This window comes from Plecotus auritus (assembly GCF_963455305.1).
Source record: "Plecotus auritus genome assembly, chromosome: 5".
NCBI classification, from domain to species: domain Eukaryota; kingdom Metazoa; phylum Chordata; class Mammalia; order Chiroptera; family Vespertilionidae; genus Plecotus; species Plecotus auritus.
Window position 1 is genome coordinate 168,461,819 of NC_137776.1, and position 24,309 is coordinate 168,486,127.

Genomic DNA, 24,309 nt, shown 5'->3' on the forward strand with positions numbered 1-24,309 from the left:
GAGTATTAGAAACATCTAAATTAATCCAGCCCTCTTCTGTTGCAGAAGACGGAACAGCCCTAGAGACGTTAGCAGAATGCCCAGGTGCACACACCTGGTTAGAATCAGAGCCACAACTGGAACCCAAGGGAACCCAGGCATCCTGACTTCCAGTTCATAAATAGAGTTTAGGGAAGAAAACCCTACGTTTTCGCTGAGTTAAGAAAGGACATCCTTGTTTTCAAAACTGTAAAAATTTATATTAGAAGTACCTTCAAGCTGCCAGTTTTCAAATAGGCTTTTTTTTTTTTTTGCATGTGTATTTTCATTGTGTAGTATTATACCTTAATTTTAGCCACTTCTTTTGAAATTTGATGGGATAATCTCTAAATGTAATCACTTACCTTTGTATTTTAACGAACATCTCTTAGCCTACCCCATTTATAATTAGCTTTCATTTATGGAGGGGAAATAAACGATAATTTTTAATAACAAGACTTCTATAATGATTATAACCTATAACGATTATAAACTAAAAAGTAACTTTTTAAAAAACTTGGTATTAATTTGAATATCCAACTATATAGCATTGATATTACTGATTTGGAAGGCAGTCTGCTATATCCTTTTTTAGTCCATGAAAAGTTTAAAAAATCATCTTGAAAGTTTGGGATATATCTTCAATAAAAATGATCAAATTTCCATCAACATAATTAGAATGTTTCTGAGGTTAATTTATTTAGAGGTAGGAAGGGGGAGAAATGGGAACTGTGAAAGAAACTTTACAGCAGGAAGATGTAGAAAATACAAAGTATTTGTAAATTCTCATATTAACCTGCTTACTCTTCTAAAAGGAAATTCAAGCATAAATTTAAAAAAAACATTTTACAAATTTTTTACTAATTATGTATACTAAATCATAGTTGAAGAAAAAGGATGAAATTCTGGGATGTTAAAAAAAGTACAATGAAATTTTGTCTTTTGAATGCAGTGTTGAATTTTGCTAGACTTCTAATGTTCTTTGTATTACACTGGAATTAGCATTTTTTACCATTATACATTCATTTCAAAGAGCTTTGAAAATGTTTGGCATAATTTATTTATTTGTCGTTGGTAGAATTAGGAAGATATCAGCAATATAGAATCTGAACAGTAATTGTGCATACTGTATTTAAGTGATTTTTATGCCTGTTTACTTTCTGTAATTCTTATATTTTATAAATCAAATACCTTAGTATACTTCCACTAGAATTAATTTATAATGATTATTTATACTGGATGAAGTAGCAGGTCATTTTAGTATTAATCCACTCAGAGTAACTTTATCAAACTGAACTTTTATAACTACAATCCATTATATTACAACTTTTTAAATAGCATTTATAACAAAATTTTTGTTTTATAAAGTATTTGTTACAAAAAAAATCTTGCCAAAAACCGTTACAATTTCTATGCATTGTGTAATATTCAGTGCCGTCTTTGTTGAGATTTTGCATGTTGTAGTAGGGTGCTCTTTTACATGTGTGTTTGTGGTGTTTATGTGGAATTGTTAACCATTGCTGCTATCACTTATTGTAGTTAATCTGAAAAACTGTGCTAACAGGCTGTGCCAGTCGACATTGTGTGTGTGACTTGTGAACGTACGTACTTAGCTGTTGAATATTTTGAGCCAGCACTTAGGGGCCTCTACAGAAGGAAATATTGTAGTTGTCAAGTGGTGCCAACTTCAAAATGTTTTTTGTGTGTGTAATTCCAGGTCAGCTTTTCTTCCAGTCTCCCCGACTCTTTGAAAGGGCAAAAAGAAAGCAAGAATTCTGAACTTTTTCAGTATTCCCCTACCCCAGCTTACATCTTTTCTTTCTGATACTTGAGCCCCTTACAGAGAAATCCAATAAAATGACAATATAGACATCCAGTAGTTTGACAATATTCTATTGACAATCCATTAGAATGACAATTTCTCTTGATCTGGATTTTTTTGGTTGAACAATGTAGTAACTGAGGACTCTAAGGTGTGTACATTATTTTTGTTGGGTATCATAGCTTATTGTTTGAATTGCACTTAATGAGAATATTTTTATATTCAGCATTTGCATGGACTTATTTGACGTATTTGTTGCCTCACATTCATGGCCACTTGTCGTTGGTTGGTTCCTAATAGTTGCATTTTGTATCAGTAATTCCATACAAACTGACAGTAAAAAGAAAAATATTTCAAATGGTTTATTTCTACTATACTACTTATTTAAAGTCAAGGAAATATCATTATACTTTTTTGTATATTTATACTCTTAAAATGGAAGGGAAAATGTCATAAAATGTTAGTAAGAAAGAAGGCTAGTTCCTTAAGACCCTTTGACACCAACTTGCCAAAATTCCTGTCAGTGCAGCGTGTCATTCTGTTTGTTCAATGGCTTATTATTATAAGATTCCTTTACTAAAGGGATAATCCCCTGAACTGTACAGAGGCTTTTTGTATGATTATCAGATACATGGTGACAGCCAATACTGTATTTGGAAACATTGCTGCTGAAATTGCTGATTTAAATTCTGAGAATTTAACAACGAATTATTTGCTTAAAAGAAAGGTAGATTGTAATAGCCTTTTCTCCAGAATATGCTTTAAACATTTGCCCTTCAAGGGAGGTAGTAAAGGCATAAAAGGAAATCTGATCATGCATATTCTAAAGAAGTTCTGCCCTAAAGAAGTTTCTTGATTTCTGCATTGGGGATTTTCAGGCAAGACCTTTGCTCTTAAATTTCCTTTTATATTTTGGACACCAAAGATTATGGCATGATATATCCTGACGATTAACGATAGATAGCAGTGGGCACATTTATTTGAATACTGCTCTTGGATTTATTTACCCCCTTTGGGTCTTCTGTACATTTTGTATGTCTGTCCTGAGGCCCTTATGCCTAGGGCAAATTTTAAATCAAATAATACATACATATTTATTAAGTTTCTAATTTATGGGGCTATGTTTCCACATGATTAAACTTTTTTTACTGCTAACGTTAGACATAGATTTGCCCCATGGTGAGCAATAGCTTGTACCTCTTTCATTAATAATCTGAAAATCTAACTCTAACCCTGTAGGCTGAAACCTGGTGAGAGAATGACTGGAAGCATTTTGGATTCAACAGAATCACTGTGTATGACTCATATATCTGTTGAAATGAAGAACTTTGGTGGTTTAGTAGAATGAATGCTGTATTCAACTTAAATAATAAGGTCTTCCATCTTTCTTACAAATTATAAGAGTGATTTTAAGATTCCTTTTACTCTACCACTTAGAAGCTAATTGGGATAAAGGTAGACATCAATTTAGTATAATTTAAGTCCAGGCATCTGTTTAGACATACAACCACTCAATTAATACTTGGAAATTTTTATGAACAATAGATCTATTCTTAGAAGATGCATTTACTTTCCGCCCTATTTTGATAGATTATCATTTTATATATATTTCCTGGCCACTTGGCTTTTAACAGATATTACATGAAAAAAGCACATATGTGCCTATTCACTCTAATATTTAAAAATTATCTTCTTAAGCTGCTACAGTTATAATTTGTGAAAGAAAGAGGAGAAAGGTGAATTGAAATGGACAGAAATTTCTGTTAATATGTTAAAATGTGTGACTGTGATACTCTTGGTTAATAATTCTGCCAGTTGGCATTTGTAATATGATAGAACTTTTTTGTTAATAAGTGTATACTCTTGGTTTCATTTTTATTTTGCTGCTCACTGATCTTTTACACTAAGATGTTTTCATCTTTTATCAGCTCACTGTTTTTGCTTCATATTTGTCTGTGTACTTCTGTGCTAAATAAAATTCTAGTTTTCTGTCCCAGTAACTTATTCCATTGTGTGTATAATGTTTGCCTCTAATGTAATAGTGTAATATTCTGTTGTTTTCAGTATTTGTCGGTACAGCCTAAACTTATGGAAATAAGAAAAACAATCCAATAAAATCAGCTAATGTCTCTATAATGAGAGCATGTTTTTAATCATAGTATTTTGTCTGTATTTTGGTATGACTAGTCTTTATTCACTTAATGTTTTTTTGCAATGCTGGCTGACTTTTGTAGCTATAACTTTAAAAACAACTTAAACTATATTATGAAAAACAAAATTGTCCTGATCACTATGCATTAGCCTCAGATAGTCAATGCACTATAAGCCAAGCATTCCATGTCAAGTGTTTCTAACCACTGAGGAGGGAGAAATTGTGGAAGGAGAAGCATTTCCATATGTGAGTGCTTAGAAACAGCCCATGGGGTGGGGAAGACACTTCAGGAAGGCATCTGCAACTGAATTAACCATATGCTTCCCGGAACCCCAGGCTCTCAAATCCTGTTTTGGAGTAAAAGGTTCTACTCAAACTCACTATCTCTTTCTGTGGATCTTTGTCAGCCAACTGTGCAAAGTTACACCAAGCTAAGTAGATGTCAGCTTCCAGACTTCCTCATCTTTAGGGAAAATCTTTGGTCAGATAGAATTCTGTATATGCTGTTTGTTGCGTTTAGCACATTTAACAATGTTCTTTGAACAAAATAGGAATGGTTATTCAAAATTATAACTACTAACTTCAGACTTCTCGGTTGTGTCACTAAAATTATTTAATTGAGAAAAGAATATTAAAAGGCCAGAAAATATAATGTTCTCACAGAAATGCAAGCATAGTTCTTTCATATATAAATAATCCAACAAAGTCTTTACTCAGAAAGCTGAATATTACAAATAGAAATGACTTCTTTTGTATGATAGTATTTTTAATAATATTAAAATTACTTTATAGATCACCAACTTACACCATACACAAAAACAAACTCAAAGTGGCTAAAGGACTTAAATGTAAGACGGGAAACGATAAAAATCCTACAAGACTCCATAGGCAGCAAAATAGCAGACATATGTCATAGCAATATCTTTACTAACACGGCTCCTAGGGCAATGGAGACTAAGGAGAAAATAAACAAGTGGGGCCACATCAAAATAAAAAGCTTCTGCACAGCAAAAGAAACCATCAACAAAACAACAAGAAAGCCCACTGCGCCCTAACTGGTTTGGCTCAGTGGATAGAGTGTCGGCCTGCGGACTGAAGGGTCCCAGGTTCGATTCCGGTCAAGGGCATGTACCTTGGTTGCGGGCACATCCCCAGTGGGGGGTGTGCAGGAGGCAGCTGATCGATGTCTCTCTCTCATCGATGTTTCTAACTCTCTATCCCTTCCTCTCTGTAAAAAATCAATAAAAATATTAAAAAAAAGAAAGCCCACTGCATAGGAGAACATATTTGCCAATGATATTTCAGATAAGGGTTTAATCTCCAAAATTTGCAGAGGACTCATACAACTTAACAAAAGGAAGATAAACGATCCAATCAAAAAATGGGCCAGGGACCTAAATAGACACTTTTCGAAAAAGGACGTACAGAAGGCCGAGAGACATATGAAAACATTCTCAACGTCACTAATCATCTGAGTGATGCAAATCAAAACAACAATGCGATACCATCTCACACCTATCAGAATGGCTATCATCAACAAATCAACAAATGACAAGTACTGGCGAGGACATGGAGAAAAAGGAACCCTCCTGCACTGTTGGTGGGAATGCAGACCGGTGCAGCTACTATGGAAGACAGTATGGAGTTTCCTCAAAAAACTAAAAATGGAACTCTCATTTGACCCAGTAATCCCACTTCTAGGACTATATCCCAAGAAACCAGAAACTCCAATCAGAAAGGATATATGTACCCCTATGTTCATAGCAGCACAATTTACAAGTTAAGATTTGGAAACAACCTAAGTGCCCATCAGCAGATGAGTGGATTAAAAAACTGTGGTACATCTACACAATGGAATACTATGCTGCTATAAAAAAGAAGGAACTTTTGCCATTTGCAACAGCATGAATGGACCTGGAGAGCATTATGCTAATCGAAATAAGCCAGTAGGATAAAGATATCACATGATCTCATATGTGGGATATAATGATCAACATAATTTGATGAACAAGAATAGATCCAGAGCCCTGACCGGTTTGGCTCAGTGGATAGAGTGTCGGCCTGCGGACTCAAGGGTCCCAGGTTCGATTCCGGTCAAGGGCATATACCTTGGTTGCGGGCACATCCCTGGTGGGGAGTGTGTAGGAGGCAGCTGATTGATGTTTCTGGCTCTCTATCCCTTTCCCTTCCTCTCTGTAAAAAATCAATAAAAAATAAAAATAAAAAAAAAGAATAGATCCAGAGACAAATGGCAGGGGGCGGGGGTGCAGTTAGAGAGCAACCAAGGGACTTGTATGCGTGCATATTAGTGTCACCAATGGACACAGACACTGGGGCGGTGGGGGCTTGCCCGGGGTGGGAATGGCTGAGGGGGGGGGGTCAAATGGGGAAAAAGGAGACATATGTAAAACTTCAGACAATAAAAGAATAAAAAAAATTTGTAATTGTAATTTAATTTTTAATGTTTTCCTAGTACTTTAAGAAACAAGTAATATATTTAAAATGTGACAAATTTTATTTCCCTGATAGGGGAAGAATATTAGAATTCAAGTTGAGTAATATTTAACCTACAAGTCAGGAAATGTTTTCTATTTTGAAGTTCTATTTATTTTATTTTATTTTATTTTATTTTATTTTTTATTTATTTATTTTTTAAATATATTTTATTGATTTATTACAGAGAGGAAGGGAGAGGGATAGAGAGTTAGAAACATCGATGAGAGAGAAACATCGATCAGCTGCCTCCTGCACACCCGCTACTGGGGATGTGCCCGCAACCAAGGTACATGCCCTTGACTGGAATCGAACCTGGGACCCTTCAGTCCGCAGGCTGATGCTCTATCCACTGAGCCAAACCGGTCAGGGCTATTTTTTATTTTTTTTAAAAAAATATATATTTTATTGATTTTTACAGAGAGGAAGGGAGAGGGATAGAGAGTTAGAAACATCGATGAGAGAGGAACATCGATCAGCTGCCTCCTGCACATCCCCTACTGGGGATGTGCCCGCAACCAAGGTACATGCCCTTGACCGGAATTGAACCTGGGACCCTTCAGTCTGCAGGCCGACGCTTTATCCACTGAGCCAAACCAGTTAGGGCTTATTTATTTATTTTAAATTTAATTATTCAGAATAATCTTTTCTAAGATTTCAAGTGACTAAAATGGCTAATATGTGGAGCATACTTAATGTTGGTTAAAATATATAATCTGAAAATGTTGGTTATATCATTGAATTTGGTGGCAAATATTTTAAGACCAAACTATTGTGGGTTTTTTAAGTATTTTTAATTAAAATTTGTAATGTTTTTAAAATGTTAATGCAATAAGTAAATATTGTGAATAATTCAGCAAATACTAATAAATATAATAAAATAGGAAATTAAAGTCACAGGAATCTTATTACCCATAAATAACAACTTTTAACACTGGTGTTTTATTTCAGAATTTTTAAAGCATGAAAGCCACTTGACCTTTGAACAACGAGGGTTAGGAGTGCTGACCCTCCATGCAGTTGAAAATCCGAATATAGCTTTTGATTCCCCTCAAAATTTAACCACTACTACCCTACTGTTAATCTACTCATAACATAAACAGTCGATTAACACATATTTTGTATATAACATGTATTATATACTGTGTTCTTACAAGAAAGTAACTACAGAAAAGAAATTGTTACTTAGGAAATCATAAAGAAGAGAAAGTGCATTTACCACACTATATGTATTTATTGAAAATAATCTATCTATTCGTGGATCCACCCAGTTCAAACTCATGTTGTTCAAGGGTCAATTATACTTTCAAAAATTGTGGTTGCCCTGGCTGGTGTGGCTCAATTGATTACCGAAGGGTTGCTGGTTCTATTCACTGTCAGGGCACATATCCAGGTTGAGGGTTCTATCCCCGGTTGGGGTGCGTACAGGAGGCATCTGAGCAATGTTTCTCCCACATCGATGTTTCTCTCTCCCTCTCCCTACCTCTCTCTAGAATCAATGAAAAACATATCCTCGGATGAGAATTAAAATTGTAGTCAAACTATATTTACTGTTTTGTACCATGGTAAAAGATCTTTAGCCTTTGAAAATGTGATTATTATATAGCTACATAGTTTTCCATTGCATAGTAGTACCAAAATCTATCTTAGAATGCTTTGGCTGGATTGAATTTTCTTCCAGTTTTCACTTTTATAAATATGCCTAAAGAACACCAGGGAGCATACTTTTTTATACATATTTCTGATTATGCCTTTAGGATAAATTTCTAAGAGAGGAATTCCTCTTTTATTAAAAAGAACATTTTATTTATTTCATTAAAAAGAACATTTTATTTTTCCTATGTATATATTTCCAAAGTCCTAGTGATGTTTATAACTTGCAAAAAGTAATATATATATTCATATTGTAAAACTTAGAAGTCCCACAGAGGTATACTAACCAATGTGATGTGTAGCCTTCCAAATTTTTTTCTATACTAGTGCAAGTCCCCCCACCACCCCAGTGTTCGTGTCCTTTGGTTATGCTAATATGCATGCATACAAGTCCTTTGGTTGATCTCTTACCTTCTCTCCCACCCCCCACCCCCACCTTCTCTCTGAGGTTGGACAGTCTGATCAGTGTTTCTTAGTCTCTGGATCTATTTTTGTTCATCGGTTTATGTTGTTCACTATATCCCACATATGAGTGAGATCATGTGATACTTTTCTTTCTCCGACTGGCTTATTTCGCTTAGCATAATGCTCTCCAGGTCCATCCATGCTGTTGCAAATGGCAAAAGTTCCTTCTTTTTTATAGCAGCGTAGTATTCCATTGTGTAGATGTACCATCGTTTTTTAATCCACTCATCTGCTGATGGGCACTTAGGTTGTTTCCAAATCTTAGCTATTATAAATTGTTCCGCTATGAACATAGGTGTTCATGTGTCCTTTCTGATTGGAGTTTCTAGTTTCTTGGGATATATTCCCAGAAGTGGGATTACAGGATCAAATGGGAGTTCCATTTTTAACTTTTTGAGAAATCTCCATACTGTTCTCCACAGTGGCTGCACCAGTGTGCATTCCCACCAGCAGTGCACAAGGGTTCCTTTTCCGCCACATCCTCGCCAGCACTTGTTGTTGGTTGATGATAGCCATTCTGACAGGTGTGAGATGGTACCTCGTTGTTTTGATTTGCATTTTGATTAGTGACTTTGATCGTGTTTTCATATGTCTCTTGGCCTTTGGTATGTCCTCTTTGGAAAGGGGCTATGTTTATCTTCCTTTTGTTGTATGAGTTCCCTGTAAATTTTGGAGATTAAATCCTTATCTGAGATAGTACTGGCAAATATGTTCTCCCATGCAGTGGGCTTTCTTGTTGTTTTGTTGATGGTTTCTTTTGCTGTGCGGAAGCTTTTTATTTTGATGTAGTCCCATTTGTTTATTTTCTCCTTAGTTTCCATTGCCCTACGAGCTGTATCGGTAAAGATATTGCTGTGACATATGTCTGCTATTTTGCTGCCTATGGAGTCAAAAATAGGAAATTAAAGTCACAGGAATCTTATTACCCATAAATAACAACTTTTAACACTGGTGTTTTATTTCAGAATTTTTAAAGCATGAATGCCACTTGACCTTTGAACAACGAGGGTTAGTTGTGTTTTCCCATCTTACATTTAAGTCCTTTATCCATTTTGAGTTTATTTTTTGTGTATGGTGTAAGTTGATGGTCTAGTTTCATTTTTTTGCATGTGTCTGACCAATTTTCCCAGCACCATTTGTTGAAGAGACTGTCTTGACTCCATAGTATGCTCTTGCCTCCTTTTTTTTTGACTTTAGAATAGACTTGCATTTATTTTATTTTATTTTATTCATTTAACAAACATTTATTGAGATTCTTTTTTAAAATTTAAATTCTTTATTGTTTAAAGTATTACATATGTCTCCTTTTCCCCCCATTGATCTCTCCCCAGCTTCCCAGGTATTCTTTTCAAAATTGCCTCCATTTTCTTGTGCATTTATGCTTCTAGATAAACTTTAGAATCAACAAGTAGCAACAAAAAGGAGGATTTTCATTTATTAAGCCTTTCCACCCAGGTACATGGTATAACTCTTCATTTATTGGGTTTGTGTATACATTTTAAAGGCTTTTGGGAAAGTTTTCTTCGTGCATTATACAGACAACTTCTTCCCCTTTTTATTTTTCATGAACTATTCAGTTTCAAAGCTCTTAGTGGGGAGAGCAAAGTAGACATTTGTCCTGGAGTATGTGTGCATTGAAGGAGCTATGGATGGCCTAGAGTGAGGCGTGAAGCCTGAAAAGGGTAGGGAAGGCATCTGCATAGGAGAATGGCGCAGTGAGGGGTGTAGGAAGCTGACCAGGTGCAGGAAGCAAGAACTGTATTTCAGAGGAAGGGCAGTCTGGCAAGTGGTAACAGCTAGAATTGGGAGAGAAAAGCATCCCACAGAGAGGTAGCCAGGTATGTGGTGTGGCAGCCTGAGCAGGTGAGTGGGCATCCATACAGCAGTGGGAGAATTGGGGGAAAACCCTGTGGGAAAAGTCAGCCTTACTGAAGCGAGTAGGGGTTCCACACATGGGCATGGCCTGGTGTGAGGCGTCATTTCAAGAAGTGTGACCAAGGCTTCCATGTACAAGGGCTTCCCACTCAGACTGTGAGTGGAGAAAGGTGTCCGTGTTTGGAGCATGGCCCAGTGCAGGGTGCCATATGTTGAGTGGATAAGGACATCTGCATGCATGTGAGAGGCAGATCACATCAGGTGTCAGAGCACAAGCAGGTGAGGAAAACCAATGAAAGACCGAGAAACAGGACGTAACTGAACACAATATACGATGCTGAATTGGATCCTTTCCCAAGACAGAATATTATTGGGCCAATTGGCAAAACTTCATAGGAACAGAGGTTTCCATTTTCAGTGTACAGTCTGTCCTGTGATTAAAATGAAATTATTTAAGATCGCGTCATCATGTAACAATAATTAAATTTGTTATCCTATCTTGCAGTGTCTCTTCTATACTTATGCTGTAATGAAGTGATGGGGACTGGGCTGTGTTGCAAAGAATGCCATTTTTTGTTGTATTAAAAAAATCTACATAGTGCTTGTCCAAATAAATCAGACTTTGTTTTCCTTGCTGAAGGTTAATCTGAGTAAATTTGTGGGGGGGCAGCATATACTTTTTATACACGGCTAATATTTAAATTGCATTCTTCACTGAGAACTTTATCCCTGGAGTATCTGATTCCAGAGCATAGAGTCAGCGGGACCCAGGTCCAAACCCTGACTCTCACTTGCTAACCCCATGACTTGGGACAGCACAGGGCCTGGCACAGAGAGAGTATCAGTAAATATTGTATGAGTGATGTATGAAGCTATTAAGTGTATGAGGTTTCGTTTCCTTATTTGTAACATAGGTACAGCATTAGGGTTGCTTAGAGCTTACAGATAATTTACATAACTCTTGGCATATAGTAAACATTAAGTTGGTGCTAGATATAACAATAATACATTTTATACTAGAATCCTTTCATTAATATCAAGTGAGTCCCAGAAAATACACATTATCTCGGTTTATATGGATGACGAGAGAAATATATCTACATGACTCAGTTGCTACAGATAGCTTTTCTAGCATTGGAATAAAGCAAATGTGAGACATACTGAAGGAGAGAATAAGGAAGTTCAGTAGTGTGGGGAAGGATTACGTAGAAGTGAGCTTGAACTGGAAATGAAAAAAAGACACTTTTGATTGGTACAAAGACCATGGGAGATGTCTCGGGCTAAGTGTGGGGAAGGTGTGGTGTGAGTGTCCTGGGCGTAGGCAGATGCTGGGGCAGCAGGAGGCTGGTGGTCAGGAGTTCCTAGTGGGAGCCGTGAAAGTTGAAGCAAGTTAGGCAAAGTAAGGCAATTTGCAGGTCACCTTGCTAATTGAGTTAGCTTTTCATTTTGCTGTTTCTGAGCCCTGTTCCCTGTTTGAACATATAAACATTCTGGAGAAAGTCAGAACCATTAGATAGGAAGCACTAGCTGGCATTGTTTTTACTTTGAAGTGGTCTGTCTTGTTTGTTTTTAGCCAAAGATCACAATTTGAACAGTTTAATCCTGGTTTGGTAGATCACAGAGTATGAGGAAGGGCCCACTAATGGTTATGGACTTGTCTCTTTAGCAACCAATACTTAGGTGGATACATGGAAGAAAACCAGTTCTCATCTGAAGCAATTTGGCAGTTGCAATTTAAGATCTGCTCCCTTTTTCTGAAACATGTGAGCTTCTCTGTAGTATCCATCTACCTTCCCCTAATATTTCTCTCCCTTGCCCTTGAATTCTGATTCTAAGCTAGCTGATGAGTTGTGGAGTCAGGGTTCAGATATCTCTCTCTTTATTAATTTGTGAAAAGAATTAAAGAAATATGCTAACACCATTTAATTCAAGGCTGCCCAGGATGGCACATAAGACATTTGAGACTATATATCACAGGGAAATAACAGCTCTTTATATGCTGAGGGTAAGGAGAGAGGAACTTGGCTTCTTTTTGCTGTTGTTGTTAATAGAAATGCTGTTGTTTTTCCAGTGAAAATTTTAGATAGAACATTCTTTGTTTCTCTGCACTCACTCCTCCCCCCCCCCCTTTTTTTTATTGGAATGCCTGCATTAGTGCATCAATTAGTGTATATCGCAAAATTGACGGGATTAAATGCAAGGTTACTGCATTGATTTCATGCTAGAAATATTGTTCTCTATTATATTTATCCTAATATATGTGTACTTGATAGAAATTTCAGATTTTGAAATTGTTATCTCTTAGTAGTTTTCTGTTATTTAGCATGATCCCAAGATATAATTTTCTAAAGAAGGGAATGGCAAATTATTTTAATACCTTTTATTTTTTCTGTTTCTAGCCTATTCTACTAAGCTCAACAAATTTCCTGTATTTAATATTAATGATGACTTGAATGATCTGTGTACCAGTGCAGTAAGCCCAAATACTACCAAAGCCACTCGGTATGCCCTGAATGTGTGGCGCTACTGGTGCATGACCAATGGGCTCAAAGATCACACGGACATCACCAAGGTAAGGAACTCTTGAGTTTACTTCTGTCAGCCAACTTCACGGAGCCTCCACATGCCAGGCACTGTGCTGAGCATGGTGGGGAACACAGAACAGTTGCTTTCTGCCTGGAGAAACTTTGAAAGAACATAAAATAGAATGAAAAATGTCTACACTACAAAGCAGAATTTAATAAGTGTTCTATGAATTTATAGGTCAGAAATGCCCCCCCCCAAATCAGTTAGATAAATTTATTTCAACATGGTGACACTAGCAAAAGCATTGATAGTTAAGCTGTATTAACGGTAGAGAGGTAGAATTTCAAGAGAATTGGATAAAGACAGATGTCTTCTGAGTAAGATTTGGAGGGTTAGGCTCACTTGCCTCTAGCAGAGGCTTCATACATGGAAATAATGGTCTATAAAACTAGATTTTAATAACTCTAGCTACAATCTTGTGACCATTGGGAAATCATTGAAGTTTTGTTTTGCTTTTGTTTGAAAGGAGAGATTTTATTTGAAGGATTATTGCAGGGGCAGTGGGGAAGGGACTGTTGTAATAGGGAGAATTCTCTCACCACAAGAGTCTTAAGTGTCAAGTTTTAGGCAAAAAGGAAACCATTGAAGGTTTTTGAATGGGAAGAAACATAATGAAAGCGCTATTTTAGAGAAATTAATTGGAAGTGATGAACAAAAATGTAGTTAATATATTTGGTCCTTATTTTCTTTTCCCCAATGGTAAAATGAGTTCTGAAAATCTCTTCCAACTTGAAATTTTTGGGGTTTGTGAATGGAAGGAAAAATCCTTGGATAGGTAGAGACAGAAGACAAAGATGTTGTATATTTTATTTGGATCTATTGAGTGTACATCAGACAGATGTCCAGATGGACATGTCCAATAAGCAGTTGGGAATCTGGGGTTTCCAACGGGGAAATGCTAAATCTAGAAGGGTAGATTTAAAGGTCTTGCAAATAGAGGTTATAATTGAAGGGCAAGTGACATCCCCAAGTTTGGGTGATGGTGGTCCTTGAGGTCTGAAAGGTTGGCAACCGCTGATGTAGGGCACCAACAAGAGATGAATAGGAAATCCAGGTTTCTGTTTATGACAGCCTGGTGCATTAGACACAGCAGGGGGCCTCTCTGCTGTACCTGCAGAGAAATAGGGCACCATCACAGGGCCAACAAAAAGGACAGCTGAGAGTGGAGCAGTGAGCAGTAAGCACATCTGAAAGGCAGGGCTCTAACTGAGGACATATGTTGACAACATTATTAAGGAAGAGAAGAGACAGGTAGGTGAACTGAAGAATCTCTGATTGAAGAGAGGACACTGAAAGGGGTTTAAAAAGTTCTAGGTGAGTAGCAGACCCTGGCTCCTCACAGAGTTATAGGGTAATAATCTTTGAAGGGAAATATTCCTTCAAAGTAGATGCTCAGGTTTTTTGCAGATTAAAACCAACTAAATATGTGCTCATTTAAAAAAAAAAATCACAAGCCACTCAAGGAAAACAAACAACAGATTTTGACCTCCAGGATTTTAGATGATAGATTATAGGCTAAGAATGTATGAAATATTTATAGAAATGAAGAGAATTACAGTTGACCCTTGAACAACATCAGGGTTAGGGGTGCCGATCCCTGCAGAGTTGAAATCTGCATATGTGGATTCCCAACTGTGGATCAAAAATATTGTATAAAAATGTACAAGCAATAACAAACTAATCAAAATGAGCAGATTTGAAAATAAATTGAAATTTCCACTTGCGGTCAGAAGGGAAGGAAAAGATCTAGATTTATCCTCCCGCTGTAACAGTTAGAGAACTGGGCACAGTGCCTGAAACAGCCGTTTTCAGACATGGCAGGTAGCACAGGACTTGATCCCTAAGAGAAAGGTAACAAATGAGGTGAGTGCGACCGGGTCCCAGGCTTTCTGCCTGGAGGCAGTTTCTGAGCTGCAATGAAGTGGGGGGGAACCCAAGTAGAGCCTGGGAATAAATCTTGTTGAGTTGAGGGGAGACAGGAATCAGGGTTCGGGGAGGCCAAGGACATGAGGATACCAGAAAGAAGTCCCAACATTGAAAAGTATGGCAAACCCAGAATTCAACAATTTCTAGCATCCAATCAAATATTACTACTCATAGGAGGAAGTGGGAACATGTGACCCATACCCAGGAGAAAAATCAGTTCAGTCTTTCACTTCTAGCCAATTTGGAGAGCCAGATTTATCCTCCTGCCTGAAACAACCAAAACACAGACATGGATTTTAGAATTAGCAGACAAGGGCATTGAACAGTTATTGTAAGTTATTATAAAGAAGATAAGCAAACGGCCAGTAAGTACATGAAAGATGCTCAGCTTCATTAGACATCAGGAAAATAAATGCAAATCAAAAGCACATGAGATTCCACTTCACATCCAGTAGAAAGGAAGGACTGGAATTTTAAAAAGATGCAACAGATGCTAACATGTGTTGATGAGGATGTAGAGAAACTGAATCCTCATACACTTCTGGTGGGAATGTAAAATAATGCAGCCTCTTTGGAAACACTCTCAAAGTTCCCCAAAAGTTAAATATATAGTTACTCTGTCACCCAGCAATTCCACTCCTAGGCAAATACCCAAAATATGAAAAACATATATTATACAAAAACTTGTACACAAATATTCATTATAGCATTATTTACAATAGCCAAAATGTAAAAACAACCCAAAAGTCAGATGAGTGAATAAACAAAATGTGGCATATCCATACAATGGAATTTCATTTAGCAGTAAAAAGAAGTGAAGTACTAATACATGCTACAATGTAGATGAACCTTGAAAATGTTACCCTAAGTGAAATAAGTCAGACACAAAAGGACAAATATGTATGATTCCATTTATGTAAGGCACCTGGAATAGGTAAGTTCATAGAGACAGAAACTAGAATGGAGATTACCAGGGGCTGGAGGGAGGAGAAGTGGGGTTATTGTTTAATGAGTACAGTTTCTATTTGTAATAATTAAATAAAAGGTCTGGAAATGAATAGTGGTGACGGTTATACAACATTGTCAGTGTACTTAATGCCACTGAATTTTACATTTGTAAATGTTTAATATTGAACACACACACACAAACAAGTATTATGACAATTAAATAAATAAAATGTAACTTTCACCTTTAAATTCACCTGTTCTCAGAGACCCCCATTACCGGTTCTTCATCCTCACTAACCTTAACCTTTTCTAGACCAGAGCTCAGTGAAGTGACTATGAAGACAGTTGTCTGTTACTGGGAAACTTTCTATTTCCATGCAGGAATCCATGAAAAGAGTTTCATTTTTCCATACCCTCCATGGCTTAGATAACATGTGCATCCCAGGTGATGAAAATGTTCAGTAGAGTGCACCTGCCACCACTTCCCTGAGTACTAGTATTTCTTCGTTTCCCCTGTGTTGTCTAGAAGAATATGGGTAAAGAAGAAAATGTATTTCAGTCCTCTGTAATCTACTCACATGGGTCACTGAAATATTTTTAATAATAAATGCTTAAAAAAGAGGTCAATATCTTAGAGAATTTATCCAATATTTAGTTAAAAGAAAGAACTGAGGCATTCTGGCCCATATTCTTTAATCTTACTTTCTTGGTCTCAATGCAAGATATTTTTAGTCTAGATGTGTCTTTAAAGATAGATGTAACTGGCAGCAGACAAAGTAGGTAACACCTCCTGATCATGACTTGGCAGCTGGTGATCCTCAAATTTGTTTGTTGAAGACAGAAAGCAATGAATCTAATGAGACTTCAAAATACCATTTATATAAGTAGAGTATATACTGTCATTCTCATTCTATGATCATTCTTTGATCTACTGTGAGTATTTAATTTAATATTTTTTTAAGACAGGTGTGACCTAATCCTCACTGATTCATCTCCCTTAAGGTTGCTATGTCATTGATTTCTATATTCCTTAAACTCACTGAGAAAATAGAGCACCTTGAAGCTCAGTACTTATCTTTCTGAATAAAGGAAAATTTGGTAACTGCAAAAGCAAAGTCCTTTTGTTTACCATTAGAGTGAGGTAGTTCATAGGCATTTCTCCACTTCATCCCCCTAGACAAGATTATCACAAAGGGAAATTTGAAGCATTCTCCTAAAAGTAACTCTTGCTTTTTCTTGTCTTATAACTCTGTCAGGTTTCAAGGTTTGCTGTGTAGTTGCAGAATTTTGGAATTTTCCTAACATGTCAGGTTTTTTTTTCTTATTTTGTTCTTTCCCATCTGAAGCCATCAGCCCCATGACTGAGCTCTTTTTGTTTTTCATTTTTACATCAAGGGAGCCAAATTTATAATCTAAGGTGAATTTTTGAGATGGTAAATCTATTCACAGTGGCTAATAAAGGGAAGTAATTTTTTGCACTGTCTTTATAACAAATTGAAGACCTTGGTAATCTGGTGGAATAATCCCCAACCAAAACTCAGTCCAAGAAAACTAAAGAAGCAGCCAACACAGGCCAGAATGAATGGTCTCTTGTGTGCAAACAATATAAGTTTTGTGATTTGACATATCTTCAAGAATTGATTTTGCTGTAATTTTACTTTGAAACATGTGGTATTCAAAGGACTTGTATGCATGCATATAAGCATAAGCAATCGACACAGACACTAGGGAGGTGAGGGCATGACTGGGGGGCCAGTGGGGGATAAGGATACACATGTAATCAATAAAGAATTTAAAAAAAAGAAAGAAACTTGTGGTATTCTGTGTCAGAAAAGTGTTCTGCATGGTAAGTCACCTCGGTTCTCCTGACTCCAAGGTTAATTCATTGATTTAACCCATGTTTATCAGTACCTTGGGCATCAATGATATGGTTCAGGCTTTCCAGTATGTAATGAAGACCCAGTCATGTATAAGATGCCGTGGACTTTCATTCTACTTTGAGACATAGACATATAAACAGATAAAAGTTTGTGCGACATGGAGAGAGCCATAATAAAATTTAACTGCCATGGGATCCCAGGTGAGAGAGTAACTTTGCTTAGGGAAGCTGAAGAAGCCTTTATCTAGACAGCAGAATTTGAGCTAGATCTGAAATAATGTATTGAAAATTTCCCAAATAGAGAAAGTTAGTAGAAAATGCATTCTAGGCAGAGGAGGTAGCATGTGCAAAGAAATAGATGCAGGAAAGGGCGTTGTGGTTTCTATCAATGACACAAAGTTCAGGGAGGCTAGAAATAAGAGCACAAAGAGAACAGATGAGGAGGCTAGAGAAATACGGTGTGTACCAGCTACCTATCGCTGCATAACAAACCACCCCAAAACTTAGTGGTATAACACAACATTCATTTTACTTGCTTGTGATTCTACAGGTTGTGCTGAGCGAGGTGGTTCTTCTACTGGGTTCAGTTGGGGTACACATGTGGGTGCAGTCATCTGATATTAGAAGACAGACAGCTTGTCTCTACTTCACATGTTCTCATGGTCTAACGGGGCTTTCTCACAAGGCAACATCGTACTAAGATGATGAAAGCAGACCTTGTAAGAACCTGTAAGACAAAAGCAGATGAAAGCAGAATCTTTTGAGGTCTCGGCTTCAAATTCACACATTGTCACATGTTACATTTTGTTGAACAGAATAAGTCACAGCCAGCCCAGGTTCCAAGGGTGGGAAAATAGATTCTACCTCTTGATGGGAGGAACAGCAAAGTCATGTTGCCAAGGGGTATAGGAATAGGGAGGGGAGGAATTATTGTGGCTATTTTTACAAAGAATCTACCACAGAGTGGAGCCAGATTGTGAAGACTTGCAGACAAGGTAAACAGTTTGGAATTTATCCTAAGGGCAACAGGAAGCTATCAGAATTTGTTTAGTTTGTAAGCACTAAGGTAATAAATAAGATTTTCTGCTCAAACTTATTTAGGAGCCATTTCTCTCCTATAATTCCCATGGTTATTGCAGAAGCCATCATGTTAGTACAGTGGTCCAATTTTTGGTCAGTTGTTTGAATCAAGAATGGGCCAATCAGAAACCTTCCCTTGGGGTTTGTTTGTTTTTTTCTACTGATAATGAGAGTTGATCTCTTGCCAATACCTGAAGTCATCAGATGTAAACCAAATACATTTTTCTTATCTGTGGAACAAATATTGATATCTAAACCCTATGCATCATTGATCCAGAGACACTTCCAAACCTATCCTGATAAATTCAAGTGACAATTCAAAGATTATTAACCTGCTCTGCCAACTGGTTATATCAGTCATCTCTCCCTGCAGCACCATGTTGAGGGCCAGCAGTACCAAATGTTATGTGCAGATATCAAGGAAATTAATGTTGGAATGATTCAGAGTTTGATAAGTTTAGTTCAGGAATTCTTTAGAGAGGATGGTTGCATTTTTTAAAACAATATTAACATGTTACTTTGATTGTAAAAATGAATTATTAAATCGCCAATGCATCTATTAACAAGAAGTTAGTGGGGTTTTTTAAAATCTTTATTTTGGAAAGTATTACATATGTCCTCTTTTTCTCCCATTGACCCCTTGTAGTCTGCCCCCACCCCAGGCCGCCATCCCTCTATTGTCTGTGTCCATGGGTTATGCATATATGCATACAAGTTCTTTGGTTGATCTCTTCCCACCCACCCACCCTGAATGGTTGAATTTTATTGAAGGGGAGGGAAGAAAAGGATTTGCTAGAAAAGAGAAGAAAGGGCTTTCCAGAGAGGAATAGTGAAAGTTATAAAGGCCAATAGTAATGATATCATGTGTGTGTGTTCATTACTATTTATAAACCCTTTCAAGTCCACTACTTTAAGCATTGTAGTAATTCTTTGAGGAGGTGTTGATTATCATGTCCCATTTTACAGCTTGGAACACTGAGGTTTAAAGAGGTAAAGTGGGGCCAAATATGGAACCTAGAACTTCCAGCTTGAAGTTCACTGTTCTTTCCACTATATCATGCATCAACTCTTTAGAGGTCTTGTCTGCAATACCGCCCCTAATGAGGATTAGGAGCAGGAAGGAGGGATCTGGCTATTTGGGTGTCTTCAAATGTGTAACCTCAGTATTTGTCTTATTTGAGATCCCTGCAGTGAAGTTGAACGAGCTGCTTGAGAACTTTTATGTCACCGTTAAGAAGAGTGACGGCTCGGACTTCCTGGCCACCTCGCTCCATGCCATCCGCCGGGGCCTGGACCGCATCCTGAAGAATGCAGGCGTGGGCTTTTCCATCACCAGCAGCACCTTCAGTTCTTCCACCAAGAAACTCAAGGAGAAGCTGTGGGTCCTGAGTAAGGCAGGGATGTCAGGTGCCCGTTCTCGCAATATCATCTACTTCTCCCTTTCCGACGAGGAGGAGATGTGGCAGGCGGGGTGCCTGGGGGATGACAGCCCTATCACTCTCCTGTCCACTGTGGTCAAGTACAACAGCCAATACCTGAACATGCGGACGCTGCAGGAGCATGCAGATCTGATGTACGGTGACATCGAGCTGCTCAAAGACCCACAAAACCAGCCCTATTTTGCCCGGACGGATAGTGTCAAGCGGGAGAGTCGGAGTGCTTCCACTCGAATATGTCACGGGAAAATCTACCACGAGCATTCCAGAGGGCACAAACAGTGTCCTTACTGCCTGCTCTACAAGTACATGTACATCCACCGGCCTCCCACCCAGATGGAGGCCAAATCCCCTTTCTACCTTACCGCCAGGAAGGAGGCTGTAGACATGGGCAGTGTGTGGTATGAGGAGCAGAGGATGGGACTTCGGTCTCTTCGGGGAATTGTCCCAAACTTAGCCAAGAAGGTCAAGCTGGAAAACTGTGAGAACTTCACCTTCGTCTCATTTACTCAGGTCTCCAGGAGGCTTGGCTCCCACAGCTGCTGCCAGTGAGCCTTCCCTGGGTCCAGGCCACTGCCATGAGGCAGCTGGGGACGACCGTGACCTCATGGCCAGACTGGCCTCTGTCAGTGTGACCTGCTGTTTCTTTGACTTTGGATTTTTTAACTGAAAGTAGATGATTCTGAACACTTAGGATGTTTCATCCAAATGTGTGTCACCTTTGTTAAATTACGGAATCTAATACAATGTGTAATTGCTACATACACAGGAGCAAAGAAGTTCATTTTTTCTAGTGCCTTTTTAGCACAGATTTTCTTAAAAAAAAAAAAAAAAGAAGAAGAAAACTTTAGTGATTTTTTTTCCAAAAATCCCAGTAGCCTAGTAGCTTTAGAATGTTTTGAAGACTACATACACTTTGTTGAATTACACTCACAAAAAGAACCAGAAAGAGAGAGGCAGACATTCACTATTTCCAGAAGAAGAATTGCACTTGACACTCCTCTTCATATTGTGTTGATGGATAACCGAGTTCTGCAGATTAAGCAGCCTTGCTTGGTGGAAGGTGGTGGGGACGCACTCGGCCTCGCGCTCAGCACCGGGAGGAGCTTCCCTCTGCGTCGGCCAAGACAGTTTCATGGGAAAAGATGAATGTGCCAGGAGCTGCTTGTGGGAGCAAGGTTTCCAGTACACTAGATGGTGTGTACCGTGAGGGAATCGCCAGGAAAAGAAGTGGCTTGGAAAAGCAATCTGTGACCAAAATGTGAAAACCTCCTGAAGCAGAAGTGCCTATGTCCTATTTCTCAGCACCACGTGAAAGCTCTTTTCATTTGAATATTTTTTAGAGGTTTTTCTTCCCCCCTTTAATCTGTTCTTTGTGTCATACCGTTGTTCTGTCAGCACATAGCACTGGATCTGTAAAAGAACTAAAGGTAATTGTGAGGCGGAGCCAGGAAAACCCAACCAAACGAGCTGCAAAGGGAACAAATTGGGAAATGTGTTTATAAGTGCTTTGATATATTTTGGTCAAAGTATGACTTTTTCAGCCACAGTAGATATCATCATTTTAGGTTGGCACCAGTGTTGGGGACATAGTGCTATAGGCAGCCGACCAGGTAAGCAAACCCAGCAGCAGTAAGGACCTCGTTGTAAAAATCCAAGCATGATGATAGGTTTTTAGTTTAAAACCATTTCACTCAGGTAGAATCCAACCTGACCCCTTGTGATGGAAACATCAGCGGAATTTTCTAATAACTATTCCGAATGAGAAGTAGAAAAGGGGCCCCAAGAGTGCTGATTAATAACAGTAATTTCCTGGGATCTTTATTTTGTATCTGAGGTAAGACTGCTACAGCTTTGTACCATTGTGTTCCTTGTGTACGCTTTCTAATTCAAAATTAAAATTCCAGTATAAGGTGGAATAGCAGGTGTCCTAAAATCAGCCCTATTCCTTTTTTCAAAATATTATTTTAGCATTTATTTTAACTGTTTTTAAAAACCATTCACTGGTCTCTGAAATATGTAATGCTTCCTTTCCCAGGGAAGACTCAACCAATGCTGCCTTAACGGTTAACGTGGTTCCCTCTTTAGCTCCTGCACGTTTGTAATGTTAACTCGTTGCTCTTTCCTGAATATAGTTTCATTTTGGTGTGTCTCCATCTGTATCTGAATAGCAGGTAACATTTAAAACTCAGTGTTATGACGCGGTAGTGCGTACTGTTCTAGTATGGTTTACTATAGTGATTTTAGGGTTTTGATTAAAAAGAGACACAAAGCATTAGGTACAGTTTCCTTTCGTTTGCTGAGCACCCAAAGGATATTTTGTTTGTGGAAAGCAGATGGTCATTTCTTTTTTCTTGTCAGTTCTGCACTTAAACAGAAATAGAACCCAAGTGAATTATTGGTCAGAGCCTGCAGCCTAATTAAGTAAAATCTCCATTTGTATTTTAAGTAGATTCAAGAAGAAATTGCCATTAGAATCACTGGGATCTTTTCAGATTTTACATTCCCAGAAGTAGCAATAACTGATCCAGAGGTTGAAATCTTTCTGTTGACAGTGGCTTTTCATCAGCTGAATAACCATCTCTGCCTCAAATCTGTTACTTATTACCCATTTGATGTCGTGTAAATCCCCAGAGTTCTGAAGTGAGTGATTATAACAAAAAAATCAGGAGGTGGAATCGTCAGTGATAGCTGATGGAATGAAAGAATAGCCTGAGCATCTCGAATGCCGTTTGTGATATGACGTGCCTCCTTGGGGAATAGGAGTGAGAAAGAAAACACATTTATCAAGTGCTGTTCTGTGCCACCTATTGTACTGGGTACTTTGTCTACTTTGTAACTGTGTGGAGATGTGACTGTTTGTATGCACACACACACTTCACATTTATATGTGGTAACGTCTAGGAAACCTTCTAAAATGGTAAAGCACCTATCCATCTACTAGTATAAGACTGCGCCCGTCCTCAGAGGACCCGAAGGGGGCAGGGTAGCTAGTTCTAAGGCAGTGGTTCTCTTTCCAGCCCGCTCTATACCATACCCACTGGGGACGCCATGATTTTCTGCTCTTCCCCTGAGCCGGGAACAAGGGGAATCCCAAGAGAAGGAAGTGGGGGAAGTTAAGAGTGTCCCCCCCCCCCCCCCCCCGCCGCCTTGCCTTTATTTGTTTTTGTTTGTGTGTTTGTTGTTGCTCAAAAGTGGGAATGAATATCAGGAATTTGCAAGTTCACCTAGACACAAGTTGCCGCTGGCTCTGCGTCAGGGGTGGTGGTGCTGTGGGTGTGACAAGAGACCTACCTACGGAGTCCCTTGGGTGAGCTCTCCCACTCCGCACCTCTGCATCTGCTCCAAAGTGAGCCCTGCTTACTCGGCACCTCCTCCCAGAACCCATCAGGTCTCCCCTGGGAAGTTTATTCTGCCAGAGATAATAGGGCGTCAGCTTGAAGGGTATGAGTCAATGAAATAGAAAGCATTTAGCACAGCACTAGGCACATAGTAAGCATGCAATAAATATTGGCTATTTTAGTTACAGCTTTTGATAATAGTAATAACTGTTATTATTCAACTGATCCGCATTGCACTGCTTATTTCTTCCGTTGTGGAGATTCTCTCCTTCAAACTGTTGAACTTGAAGAAGCAACCAAACCTTATAATCTTGTCGCATTTATGCCCATCAATTCTACCTCCAACACAGCCACGCCCTGATACCTCAGATAATGAGCAAAAATAAGTGAAGAATGGAGAAAGGTTAAGAGGCTTTTTGTAAGACAGATTTTCCATGTTTAGTGTATCTGCAAAGTTAACCAAAGTTGTGAAAGAAGTGGTCTCCTTGGTCATGTGGCGTTTTCCTGCCTGGCTTGGATTAAACATAGGCTATGTTCCTCTCCCTGACTGATTAAATGGTGTTTGAAGAAATGTGGGATACTGTTACCTTGATTTTGATTTTGATTCAGCCTTATTAAAAGCATCAAGCACCATT

General features: G+C 38.3%; 1 protein-coding gene across 3 annotated transcripts in view; it reads left to right on the plus strand.

The window, feature by feature from the left end:
• KIAA1958 overlaps positions 1-24,309 on the plus strand; it is a 101,538-nt gene that overhangs the window by 71,382 nt on the left and 5,847 nt on the right. Inside the window, exons 3-4 of one of the 3 annotated variants that reach the window (XM_080667753.1) lie at positions 12,878-13,050; positions 20,079-21,267. In XM_080667753.1, coding sequence (XP_080523879.1) covers positions 12,878-13,050; positions 20,079-20,885 — 980 coding nt within the window. In that variant the 3' untranslated portion in view covers positions 20,886-21,267. Of the gene's footprint in view, positions 1-12,877; positions 13,051-20,078; positions 21,268-24,309 lie in introns of those variants that run through there. The other 2 variants (XM_080667755.1, XM_080667754.1) reach the window with 2 other exon arrangements.